This window comes from Dromaius novaehollandiae, chromosome 1 (assembly GCF_036370855.1).
Source record: "Dromaius novaehollandiae isolate bDroNov1 chromosome 1, bDroNov1.hap1, whole genome shotgun sequence".
NCBI classification, from domain to species: domain Eukaryota; kingdom Metazoa; phylum Chordata; class Aves; order Casuariiformes; family Dromaiidae; genus Dromaius; species Dromaius novaehollandiae.
In genome coordinates this window covers 85986222-85998946 of record NC_088098.1, presented here as the reverse complement: position 1 = coordinate 85998946, position 12725 = coordinate 85986222, and the positions used below count along the sequence as shown (strand labels likewise).

Below are 12725 nucleotides of genomic sequence, written 5' to 3'. Positions count from 1 at the left end.
GAGCCTTCTCCAACGCCAAACCCTGAGCCTTCCCCAACGCCAAACCCTGAGCCAAAGCCTGAGCCTTCTCCAACGCCAAAGCCTGAGCCAAACCCTGAGCCTTCTCCAACGCCAGGCCCTGAGCCTTCTACAATGCCAAACCCTGAGCCAAAGCCTGAGCCTTCTCCAACGCCAAACCCTGAGCCAAACCCTGAGCCTTCTCCAACGCCAAACCCTGAGCCAAAGCCTGAGCCTTCTCCAACGCCAAACCCTGAGCCTTTTACAATGCCAAACCCTGAGCCAAACCCTGAGCCTTCTCCAACGCCAAACCCTGAGCCAAACCCTGAGCATGCTCCAACGCCAAACCCTGAGCATGCTCCAACGCCAAACCCTGAGCCAAAGCCTGAGCCTTCTCCAACTGCAAACCCTGAGCCTTCTCCAACGCCAAAACCTGAGCCGCCTCCAATGCCAAACCCTGAGCCAAACACTGAGCTTTCTGCAACGCCAAACCCTGAGCCTTCTCCAACGCCAAACCCTGAGCCAAAGCCTGAGCATGCTCCGATGCCAAACCGTGAGCCAAACCCTGAGCCGTCTCCAACTCCAAAGCCTGATCCAAAGCTTGAACCTTCCCAATGCCAAACCCTGAGAAAAACCCTGAGCCTTCTCCAACGCCAAACCCTGAGCCAAACCCTGAGCCTTCTCCAACGCCAAACCCTGAGCCAAACCCTGAGCCTTCTCCAACGCCAAACCCTGAGCCAAACCCTGAGCCTTCTCCAACGCCAAACCCTGAGCCTTCTACAATGCCAAACCCTGAGCCAAACCCTGAGCCTTCTCCAACGCCAAACCCTGAGCCAAACCCTGAGCCTTCTCCAACGCCAAAGCCTGAGCCTTCTCCAACGCCAAACCCTGAGTCAAACCCTGAGCCTTCTCCAACGCCAAACCCTGAGCCATCTCCAAGGCCAATCCCTGAGCCAAAGCCTGAGCCTTCTCCAACGCCAAACCCTGAGCCTTCTGGAACGTCAAACCCTGAGCCAAAGCCTGAGCCTTCTCCAACGCAAAACCCTGAATCAAACTCTGAGCCTTCCCCAACGCCAAACCCTGAGCCTTCTCCAACGCCAAAGCCTGAGCCTTCTCCAACGCCAAACCCTGAGCCAAACCCTGAGCCTTCTCCAACGCCAAACCCTGAGCCTTCTCCAACGCCAAACCCTGATCCACAGCTTGAGCCCTCTCCAAGGCCAAAGCCTGAGCCAAACCCTGAGCCTTCTCCATCACAAAACCCTGAGCCAAAGGCTGAGCCTTCTGCAACGCCAAAGCCTGAGCCAAATCCTGAGCCTTCTCCAACGCCAAACCCTGAGCCTTCTCCAACGCCAAAGCCTGAGCCAAACCCTGAGCCTTCTCCAACGCCAAACCCTGAGCCAAACCCTGAGCCTTCTCCAACGCCAAAGCCTGAGCCTTCTACAATGCCAAACCCTGAGCCAAACCCTGAGCCTTCTCCAACGCCAAAGCCTGAGCCAAACCCTGAGCCTTCTCCAACGCCAAAGCCTGAGCCTTCTACAATGCCAAACCCTGAGCCAAAGCCTGAGCCTTCTCCAACGCCAAAGCCTGAGCCAAACCCTGAGCCTTCTCCAACGCCAAACCCTGAGCCTTCTCCAAGGCCAAACCCTGAGCCAAACCCTGAGCCTTCTCCAAGGCCAAACCCTGAGCCAAAGCCTGAGCCTTCTCCAACGGCAAAGCCTGAGGCTTCTACAGTGCCAAACCCTGAGCCAAACCCTGAGCCTTCTCCAACGCCAAACCCTGAGCCAAACCCTGAGCATGCTCCAACGCCAAACCCTGAGCCTTCTCCAACGCCAAACCCTGAGCCAAACCCTGAGCCTTCTCCAACGCCAAACCCTGAGCCATCTTCAACGCCAAACCCTGAGCCAAAGCCTGAGCCTTCTCCAACGCCAAACCCTGAGCCTTCTCCAACGCCAAACCCTGAGCCAAACCCTGAGCCTTCTCCAACGCCAAACCCTGAGCCTTCTCCAACGCCAAAGCCTGAGCCAAACCCTGAGCCTTCTCCAACGCCAAAGCCTGAGCCAAACTCTGAGCCTTCTCCAACGCCAGGCCCTGAGCCTTCCACAATGCCAAACCCTCAGCCAAAGCCTGAGCCTTCTCCAACGCCAAAGCCTGAGCCAAACCCTGAGCCTTCTCCAACGCCAAACCCTGAGCCAAAGCCTGAGCCTTCTCCAACGCCAAACCCTGAGCCTTCTCCAACGCCAAAGCCTGAGCCAAACCCTGAGCCTTCTCCAACGCCAAAGCCTGAGCCAAAGCCTGAGCCTTCTCCAACGCCAAACCCTGAGCCTTCTCCAACGCCAAACCCTGAGCCAAAGCCTGAGCCTTCTCCAACTGCAAACCCTGAGCCTTCTCCAACGCCAAAACCTGAGCCGTCTCCAATGCCAAACCCTGAGCCAAACCCTGAGCATGCTCCGATGCCAAACCGTGAGCCAAACCCTGAGCCGTCTCCAACTCCAAAGCCTGATCCAAAGCTTGAACCTTCCCAATGCCAAACCCTGAGCCAAACCCTGAGCCTTCTCCAACGCCAAACCCTGAGCCAAACCCTGAGCCTTCTCCAACGCCAAACCCTGAGCCAAACCCTGAGCATTCTCCAACGCCAAACCCTGAGCCTTCTCCAACGCCAAAGCCTGAGCCAAAGCCTGAGCCTTCTCCAACGCCAAACCCTGAGACAAACCCTGAGCCTTCTCCAACGCCAAACCCTGAGCCTTCTACAATGCCAAACCCTGAGCCAAACCCTGAGCCTTCTCCAACGCCAAAGCCTGAGCCAAAGCCTGAGCCTTCTCCAACGCCAAACCCTGAGCCTTCTCCAACGCCAAAGCCTGAGCCAAACCCTGAGCCTTCTCCAACGCCAAACCCTGAGCCATCTCCAAGGCCAATCCCTGAGCCAAAGCCTGAGCCTTCTCCAACGCCAAACCCTGAGCCTTCTGGAACGCCAAAGCCTGAGCCAAAGCCTGAGCCTTCTCCAACGCAAAACCCTGAATCAAACTCTGAGCCTTCTCCAATGCCAAACCCTGAGCCTTCTCCAACGCCAAAGCCTGAGCCAAAGCTTGAGCATTCTCCAAGGGCAAACCCTGAGCCTTCTCCAACGCCAAACCCTGAGCCAAAACCTAAGCCTTCTCCAACGCCAAACCGTGAGCCTTCTCCAAGGCCAAATCCTGAGCCAAGCCCTGAGCCTTCTCCAACGCCAAACCGTGAGCCTTCTCCAACGCCAAAGCCTGAGCCAAAGCCTGAGCCTTCTCCAACACCAAACCCTGAGCCTTCTCCAACGCCAAAGCCTCAGCCAAACCCTGAGCCTTCTCCAACGCCAAACCCTGAGCCTTCTCCAACGCCAAAGCCTGAGCCAAAGCCTGAGCCTTCTCCAACGCCAAACCCTGAGCCAAAGCCTGAGCCTTCTCCAACGCCAGGCCCTGAGCCTTCTACAATGCCAAACCCTGAGCCAAAGCCTGAGCCTTCTCCAACGCCAAAGCCTGAGCCAAAGCCTGAGCCTTCTCCAACGCCAAACCCTGAGCCTTCTCCAACGCCAAACCCTGAGCCAAACCCTGAGCCTTCTCCAACGCCAAACCCTGACCGAAACCCTGAGCCTTCTCCAACGCCAGGCCCTAAGCCTTCTCCAACGCCAAACCCTGAGCCAAAGCCTGAGCCTTCTCCAACGCCAAACCCTGAGCCAAAGCCTGAGCCTTCTCCAACGCCAAACCCTGAGCCAAACCCTAAGCCTTCTCCAACGCCAAACCCTGAGCCTTCTCCAACGCCAAACCCTGAGCCAAACCCTGAGCCTTCTCCAACGCCAAACCCTGAGCCTTCTCCAACGCCAAACCCTGATCCACAGCTTGAGCCCTCTCCAAGGCCAAAGCCTGAGCCGTACCCTGAGCCTTCTCCATCACAAAACCCTGAGCCAAAGCCTGAGCCTTCTGCAACGCCAAAGCCTGAGCCAAACCCTGAGCCTTCTCCAACGCCAAACCCTGAGCCTTCTCCAACGCCAAAGCCTGAGCCAAACCCTGAGCCTTCTCCAACGCCAAACCCTGAGCCAAACCCTGAGCCTTCTCCAACGCCAAGCCCTGAGCCTTCTACAACGCCAAACCCTGAGCCAAACCCTGAGCCTTCTCCAACGCCAAACCCTGAGCCAAACCCTGAGCATGCTCCAGCGCCAAACCCTGAGCCTTCTACAATGCCAAACCCTGAGCCAAAGCCTGAGCCTTCTCCAACGCCAAAGCCTGAGCCAAACCCTGAGCCTTCTCCAATGCCAAACCCTGAGCCTTCTCCAACGCCAAAGCCTGAGCCAAACCCTGAGCCTTCTCCAACGCCAAACCCTGAGCCAAAGCCTGAGCCTTCTCCAACGCCAAACCCTGAGCCTCCTACAATGCCAAACCCTGAGCCAAACCCTGAGCCTTCTCCAACGCCAAACCCTGAGCCAAACCCTGAGCATGCTCCAACGGCAAACCCTGAGCCTTCTCCAACGCCAAACCCTGAGCCAAAGCCTGAGCCTTCTCCAAGGCCAAACCCTGAGCCATCTTCAACGCCAATCCCAGAGCCAAACCCTGAGCCTTCTCCAACGCCAAACCCTGAGCCTTCTCCAATGCCAAAGCCTGAGCCAAAGCCTGAGCCTTCTCCAACGCCAAACCCTGAGCCTTCCCCAACGCCAAACCCTGAGCCAAAGCCTGAGCCTTCTCCAACGCCAAAGCCTGAGCCAAACCCTGAGCCTTCTCCAACGCCAGGCCCTGAGCCTTCTACAATGCCAAACCCTGAGCCAAAGCCTGAGCCTTCTCCAACGCCAAACCCTGAGCCAAACCCTGAGCCTTCTCCAACGCCAAACCCTGAGCCAAACCCTGAGCCTTCTCCAACGCCAAACCCTGAGCCTTTTACAATGCCAAACCCTGAGCCAAACCCTGAGCCTTCTCCAACGCCAAACCCTGAGCCAAACCCTGAGCATGCTCCAACGCCAAACCCTGAGCATGCTCCAACGCCAAACCCTGAGCCAAAGCCTGAGCCTTCTCCAACTGCAAACCCTGAGCCTTCTCCAACGCCAAAACCTGAGCCGTCTCCAATGCCAAACCCTGAGCCAAACACTGAGCTTTCTGCAACGCCAAACCCTGAGCCTTCTCCAACGCCAAACCCTGAGCCAAAGCCTGAGCATGCTCCGATGCCAAACCGTGAGCCAAACCCTGAGCCGTCTCCAACTCCAAAGCCTGATCCAAAGCTTGAACCTTCCCAATGCCAAACCCTGAGAAAAACCCTGAGCCTTCTCCAACGCCAAACCCTGAGCCAAACCCTGAGCCTTCTCCAACGCCAAACCCTGAGCCAAACCCTGAGCCTTCTCCAACGCCAAACCCTGAGACAAACCCTGAGCCTTCTCCAACGCCAAACCCTGAGCCTTCTACAATGCCAAACCCTGAGCCAAACCCTGAGCCTTCTCCAACGCCAAACCCTGAGCCAAAGCCTGAGCCTTCTGCAAGGCCAAACCCTGAGCCTTCTCCAACGCCAAACCCTGAGTCAAACCCTGAGCCTTCTCCAACGCCAAACCCTGAGCCATCTCCAAGGCCAATCCCTGAGCCAAAGCCTGAGCCTTCTCCAACGCCAAACCCTGAGCCTTCTGGAACGTCAAACCCTGAGCCAAAGCCTGAGCCTTCTCCAACGCAAAACCCTGAATCAAACTCTGAGCCTTCCCCAACGCCAAACCCTGAGCCTTCTCCAACGCCAAAGCCTGAGCCAAAGCTTGAGCATTCTCCAAGGGCAAACCCTGAGCCTTCTCCAACGCCAAACCCTGAGCCAAAACCTAAGCCTTCTCCAACGCCAAACCGTGAGCCTTCTCCAAGGCCAAATCCTGAGCCAAGCCCTGAGCCTTCTCCAACGCCAAACCGTGAGCCTTCTCCAACGCCAAACCCTGAGCCAAAGCCTGAGCCTTCTCCAACACCAAACCCTGAGCCTTCTCCAACGCCAAAGCCTCAGCCAAAGCCTGAGCCTTCTCCAACGCCAAAGCCTGAGCCAAAGCCTGAGCCTTCTCCAACGCCAAACCCTGAGCCTTCTCCAACGCCAAACCCTGAGCCAAACCCTGAGCCTTCTCCAACGCCAAAGCCTGAGCCAAAGCCTGAGCCTTCTCCAACGCCAGGCCCTGAGCCTTCTACAATGCCAAACCCTGAGCCAAAGCCTGAGCCTTCTCCAACGCCAAACCCTGAGCCAAAGCCTGAGCCTTCTCCAACGCCAAACCCTGAGCCTTCTCCAACGCCAAACCCTGAGCCAAACCCTGAGCCTTCTCCAACGCCAAACCCTGAGCCAAACCCTGAGCCTTCTCCAACGCCAGGCCCTAAGCCTTCTACAATGCCAAACCCTGAGCCAAACCCTGAGCCTTCTCCAACGCCAAAGCCTGAGCCAAACCCTGAGCCTTCTCCAACGCCAAACCCTGAGCCAAAGCCTGAGCCTTCTCCAATGCCAAACCCTGAGCCTTCTCGAAGGCCAATCCCTGAGCCAAAGCCTGAGCCTTCTCCAACGCCAAACCCTGAGCCTTCTCCAACGCCAAACCCTGATCCACAGCTTGAGCCCTCTCCAAGGCCAAAGCCTGAGCCATACCCTGAGCCTTCTCCATCACAAAACACTGAGCCAAAGGCTGAGCCTTCTCCAACGCCAAAGCCTGAGCCAAACCCTGAGCCTTCTCCAACGCCAAACCCTGAGCCTTCTCCAACGCCAAAGCCTGAGCCAAACCCTGAGCCTTCTCCAACGCCAAACCCTGAGCCAAACCCTGAGCCTTCTCCAACGCCAAGCCCTCAGCCTTCTACAATGCCAAACCCTGAGCCAAACCCTGAGCCTTCTCCAACGCCAAAGCCTGAGGCAAACCCTGAGCATGCTCCAGCGCCAAACCCTGAGCCTTCTACAATGCCAAACCCTGAGCCAAAGCCTGAGCCTTCTCCAACGCCAAAGCCTGAGCCAAACCCTGAGCCTTCTCCAATGCCAAACCCTGAGCCTTCTCCAACGCCAAACCCTGAGCCAAACCCTGAGCCTTCTCCAACGCCAATCCCAGAGCCAAACCCTGAGCCTTCTCCAACGCCAAACCCTGAGCCTTCTCCAATGCCAAAGCCTGAGCCAAACCCTGAGCCTTCTCCAACGCCAAACCCTGAGCCTTCTCCAATGCCAAAGCCTGAGCCAAACCCTGAGCCTTCTCCAACGCCAAACCCTGAGCCTTCTCCAACGCCAAAGCCTGAGCCAAAGCCTGAGCCTTCTCCAACGCCAAACCGTGAGCCTTCTCCAACGCCAAAGCCTGAGCCAAACCCTAAGCCTTCTCCAACGCCAAACCCTGAGCCTTCTCCAATGCCAAACCCTGATCCACAGCTTGAGCCTTCTCCAAGGCCAAAGCCTGAGCCAAGCCCTGAGCCTTCTCCATCGCAAAACCCTGAGCCAAAGCCTGAGCCTTCTGCAACGCCAAACCCTGAGTCAAAGCCTGAGCCTTCTCCATTGCCAAACCCTGAGACTTCTCCAACGCCAAACCCTGAGCCAAAGCCTGAGCCTTCTCCAAGGCCAAACCCTGAGCATGCTCCAACGCCAAACCCTGAGCCAAAGCCTGAGCCTTCTCCAAGGCCAAACCCTGAGCCTTCTCCAACGCCAAACCCTGAGTCAAACCCTGAGCCTTCTCCAACGCCAAACCCTGAGCCTTCTCCAACGCCAAGGGCTGAGCCAAAGCCTGAGCCTTCTCCAACGCCAAAGCCTGAGCCAAAGCCTGAGCCTTCTCCAACGCCAAACCCTGAGCCTTCTCCAACGCCAAAGCCTGAGCCAAAGCCTGAGCCTTCTCCAACGCCAAACCCTGAGCCTTCTCCAACACCAAACCCTGAGCCAAACCCTGAGCCTTCTCCAACGCCAAAGCCTGAGCCTTCTCCAACGCCAAACCCTGAGCCAAAGCCTGAGCCTTCTCCAACACCAAACCCTGAGCCTTCTCCAACTCCAAACCCTGAGCCTTCTCCAACTCCAAGCCCTGAGCCAAGCCCTGAGCCTTCTCCAACGCCAAACCCTGAGCCTTCTCCAACGCCAAAACCTGAGCCAAACCCTGAGCCTTCTCCAACGCTAAACCCTGAGTCTTCTCCAACGCCAAACCCTGAGCCTTCTCCAACGCCAAACCCTGAGCCTTCTCCAACGCCAAACCCTGAGTCAAACCCTGAGCCTTCTCCAACGCCAAACCCTGATCCAAAGCTTGAGCCTTCTCCAACGCCAAACCCTGAGCCTTCTCCAAGGCAAACCCTGAGCCATCCTCAACGCCAATCCCTGAGCCAAACCCTGAGCCTTCTCCAACGCCAAACCCTGAGCCTTCTCCAACGCCAAACCCTGAGACAAACCCTGAGCCTTCTCCAACGCCAAACCCTGAGTCAAACCCTGAGCCTTCTCCAACGCCAAAGCCTGAGCCTGCTCCAACGGCAAACTCTGAGCGAAACCCTGAGCCTTCTCCAACGCCAAACCCTGAGCCTTCTCCAACGCCAAACCCTGAGCCAAACCCTGAGCCTTCTCAAACGCCAAACCCTGAGCCAAAGCCTGAGCCTTCTCCAACGCCAAACCCTGAGCCAAAGCCTGAGCCTTCTCCAACGCCAAACCCTGAGCCAAACCCTGGGCCTTCTCCAACGCCAAACCCTGAGCCTTCTACAATGCCAAACCCTGAGCCAAAGCCTGAGCCTTCTCCAACGCCAAACCCTGAGCCAAACCCTGAGCCTTCTCCAACGCCAAACCGTGAGCCTTCTCCAACGCCAAACCCTGAGTCAAACCCTGAGCCTTCTCCAACGCCAAAGCCTGAGCCATCTCCAAGGCCAATCCCTGAGCCAAACCCTGAGCCTTCTCCAACGCCAAACCCTGAATCAAACTCTGAGCCTTCTCCAACGCCAAACCCTGAGCCTTCTCCAACGCCAAACCCTGAGCCAAACCCTGAGCCTTCTCCAACGCCAAAGCCTGAGCCTTCTCCAAGGCCAAATCCTGAGCCAAACCCTGAGCCTTCTCCAACGCCAAACCCTGAGCCTTCTCCAACGCCAAACCCTGAGCCAAACCCTGAGCCTTCTCCAACGCCAAATCCTGAGCCAAACCCTGAGCCTTCTCCAATGCCAAAACCTGAGCCAAAGCCTGAGCCTTCTCCAACGCCAAAGCCTGAGCCTTCTCCAACGCCAAACCCTGAGCCAAACCCTGAGCCTTCTCCAACGCCAAACCCTGAGCCTTCTCCAACGCCAAACCCTGAGCCAAACCCTGAGCCTTCTCCAACGCCAAACCCTGAGCCTTCTCCAACGCCAAACCCTGAGCCAAACCCTGAGCCTTCTCCAACGCCAAACCCTGAACCTTCTCCAACGCCAAACCCTGAGCCTTCTCCAACGGCAAACCCTGAGCCAAACCCTGAGCCTTCTCCAACGCCAAACCCTGAGCCAAACCCTGAGCCTTCTCCAACGCCAAACCCTGAGCCAAACCCTGAGCCTTCTCCAACGCCAAACGCTGAGCCAAACCCTGAGCCTTCTCCAACGCCAAACCCTGAGCCAAACCCTGAGCCTTCTCCAACGCCAAAACCTGAGCCAAACCCTGAGCCTTCTCCAACGCCAAACCCTGAGCCTTCTCCAACGCCAAACCCTGAGCCAAAGCCTGAGCCTTCTCCAACGCCAAAGCCTGAGCCAAACCCTGAGCATTCTCCAACGCCAAACCCTGAGCCTTCTCCAACGCCAAACCCTGAGCCAAAGCCTGAGCCTTCTCCAAGGACAATCCCTGAGCCTTCTCCAACGCCAAAGCCTGAGCCAAAGCCTGAGCCTTCTCCAACGCCAAAGCCTTAGCCTTCTCCAACGCCAAACCCTGAGCCAAACCCTGAGCATGCTCCAACGCCAAACCCTGAGCCTTCTCCAATGCCAAACCCTGAGCCAAAGCCTGAGCCTTCTCCAACGCCAAAGCCTGATCCAAAGCTTGAACCTTCCCAAGGCCAAACCCTGAGCCAAACCCTGAGCTAAAGGCTGAGCCTTCTCCAACGCCAAAACCTGAGCCAAACCCGGAGCCTTCTCCAACGCCAAAGCCTGAGCCAAACCCTGAGCCTTCTCCAACACCAAACCCTGAGCCTTCTCCAACTGCAAACCCTGAGCCTTCTCCAACGCCAACGCCTGAGCCAAACCCTGAGCCTTCTCCAACACCAAACCCTGAGCATACTCCAACGCCAAACCCTGAGCCAAAGCCTGAGCCTTCTCCAGCGCCAAACCCTGAGCCTTCTCCAAGGCCAAACCCTGAGCCTTCTCCAATGCCAAACCATGAGCCAAAGCCTGAGCCTTCTCCAACGCCAAACCCTGAGCCTTCTCCAACGCCAAAGCCTGAGCCAAAGCCTGAGCCTTCTCCAACGCCAAACCCTGAGACTTCTCCAACACCAAAGCCTGACCCAAAGCCTGAGACTTCTCCAACGCCAAACCCTGAGCCTTCTCCAAGGCCAAACCCTGAGCCAAAGCCTGAGCCTTCTCCAACGCAAAACCCTGAGCCTTCTCCAACGCCAAACCCTGAGCCTTCTCCAAGGCCAAACCCTGAGCCAAACCCTGAGCCTTCTCCAACGCCAAACCCTGATCCAAAGCTTGAGCCTTCCCAAGGCCAAACCCTGAGCTAAAGGCTCAGCCTTCTCCAACGCCAAACCCTGAGCCAAACCCTGAGCCTTCTCCAACGCCAAACCCTGAGCCTTCTCCAACGCCAAAGCCTGAGCCTTCTCCAACGCCAAACCCTGAGCCAAAGCCTGAGCCTTCTCCAACGCCAAACCCTGAGCCTTCTCCAATGCCAAAGCCTGAGCCAAACCCTGAGCCTTCTCCAACGCCAAACCCTGAGCCTTCTCCAACGCCAAAGCCTGAGCCAAAGCCTGAGCCTTCTCCAACGCCAAACCGTGAGCCTTCTCCAACGCCAAAGCCTGAGCCAAACCCTAAGCCTTCTCCAACGCCAAACCCTGAGCCTTCTCCAATGCCAAACCCTGATCCACAGCTTGAGCCTTCTCCAAGGCCAAAGCCTGAGCCAAGCCCTGAGCCTTCTCCATCGCAAAACCCTGAGCCAAAGCCTGAGCCTTCTGCAACGCCAAACCCTGAGTCAAAGCCTGAGCCTTCTCCATTGCCAAACCCTGAGACTTCTCCAACGCCAAACCCTGAGCCAAAGCCTGAGCCTTCTCCAAGGCCAAACCCTGAGCATGCTCCAACGCCAAACCCTGAGCCAAAGCCTGAGCCTTCTCCAAGGCCAAACCCTGAGCCTTCTCCAACGCCAAACCCTGAGTCAAACCCTGAGCCTTCTCCAACGCCAAACCCTGAGCCTTCTCCAACGCCAAGGGCTGAGCCAAAGCCTGAGCCTTCTCCAACGCCAAAGCCTGAGCCAAAGCCTGAGCCTTCTCCAACGCCAAACCCTGAGCCTTCTCCAACGCCAAAGCCTGAGCCAAAGCCTGAGCCTTCTCCAACGCCAAACCGTGAGCCTTCTCCAACGCCAAACCCTGAGCCAAACCCTGAGCCTTCTCCAACGCCAAAGCCTGAGCCTTCTCCAACGCCAAACCCTGAGCCAAAGCCTGAGCCTTCTCCAACGCCAAACCCTGAGCCTTCTCCAACGCCAAACCCTGAGCCTGCTCCAACGGCAAACTCTGAGCGAAACCCTGAGCCTTCTCCAACGCCAAACCCTGAGCCTTCTCCAATGCCAAACCCTGAGCCAAAGCCTGAGCCTTCTCAAACGCCAAACCCTGAGCCAAAGCCTGAGCCTTCTCCAACGCCAAACCCTGAGCCAAACCCTGAGCCTTCTCCAACGCCAAACCCTGAGCCAAACCCTGGGCCTTCTCCAACGCCAAACCCTGAGCCTTCTACAATGCCAAACCCTGAGCCAAAGCCTGAGCCTTCTCCAACGCCAAACCCTGAGCCAAACCCTGAGCCTTCTCCAACGCCAAACCGTGAGCCTTCTCCAACGCCAAACCCTGAGTCAAACCCTGAGCCTTCTCCAACGCCAAAGCCTGAGCCATCTCCAAGGCCAATCCCTGAGCCAAACCCTGAGCCTTCTCCAACGCCAAACCCTGAATCAAACTCTGAGCCTTCTCCAACGCCAAACCCTGAGCCTTCTCCAACGCCAAACCCTGAGCCAAACCCTGAGCCTTCTCCAACGCCAAACCCTGAGCCTTCTCCAAGGCCAAATCCTGAGCCAAACCCTGAGCCTTCTCCAACGCCAAACCCTGAGCCTTCTCCAACGCCAAACCCTGAGCCAAACCCTGAGCCTTCTGGAACGCCAAAGCCTGAGCCAAACCCTGAGCCTTCTCCAATGCCAAAACCTGAGCCAAAGCCTGAGCCTTCTCCAACGCCAAAGCCTGAGCCTTCTCCAACGCCAAACCCTGAGCCAAACCCTGAGCCTTCTCCAACGCCAAACCCTGAGCCTTCTCCAACGCCAAACCCTGAGCCAAACCCTGAGCCTTCTCCAACGCCAAACCCTGAACCTTCTCCAACGCCAAACCCTGAGCCTTCTCCAACGCCAAACCCTGAGCCAAACCCTGAGCCTTCTCCAACGCCAAACCCTGAGCCAAACCCTGAGCCTTCTCCAACGCCAAACCCTGAGCCAAACCCTGAGCATGCTCCAACGCCAAACCCTGAGCCAAACCCTGAGCCTTCTCCAACGCCAAACGCTGAGCCAAACCCTGAGCCTTCTCCAACGCCAAACCCTGAGCCAAACCCTGAGCCTTCTCCAACGCCAAAACCTGAGCCAAACCCTGAGCCTTCTCC

At 57.1% G+C, this 12725-nt stretch overlaps 1 protein-coding gene across 1 annotated transcript in view; it reads left to right on the top strand.

Annotated features, from left to right (window-relative positions):
* Positions 1-532: 532 nt before the first annotated feature.
* LOC135330334 (cell surface glycoprotein 1-like) overlaps positions 533-12725 on the top strand; it is a gene marked incomplete at its 3' end in the record, with an annotated part of 53156 nt that continues 40963 nt past the window's right edge. The window contains exons 1-2 of the mRNA XM_064523656.1: positions 533-550; positions 987-1706. Of these exons, the coding sequence (XP_064379726.1) occupies positions 533-550; positions 987-1706 (738 nt within the window). The remainder of the gene's footprint in view (positions 551-986; positions 1707-12725) is intronic.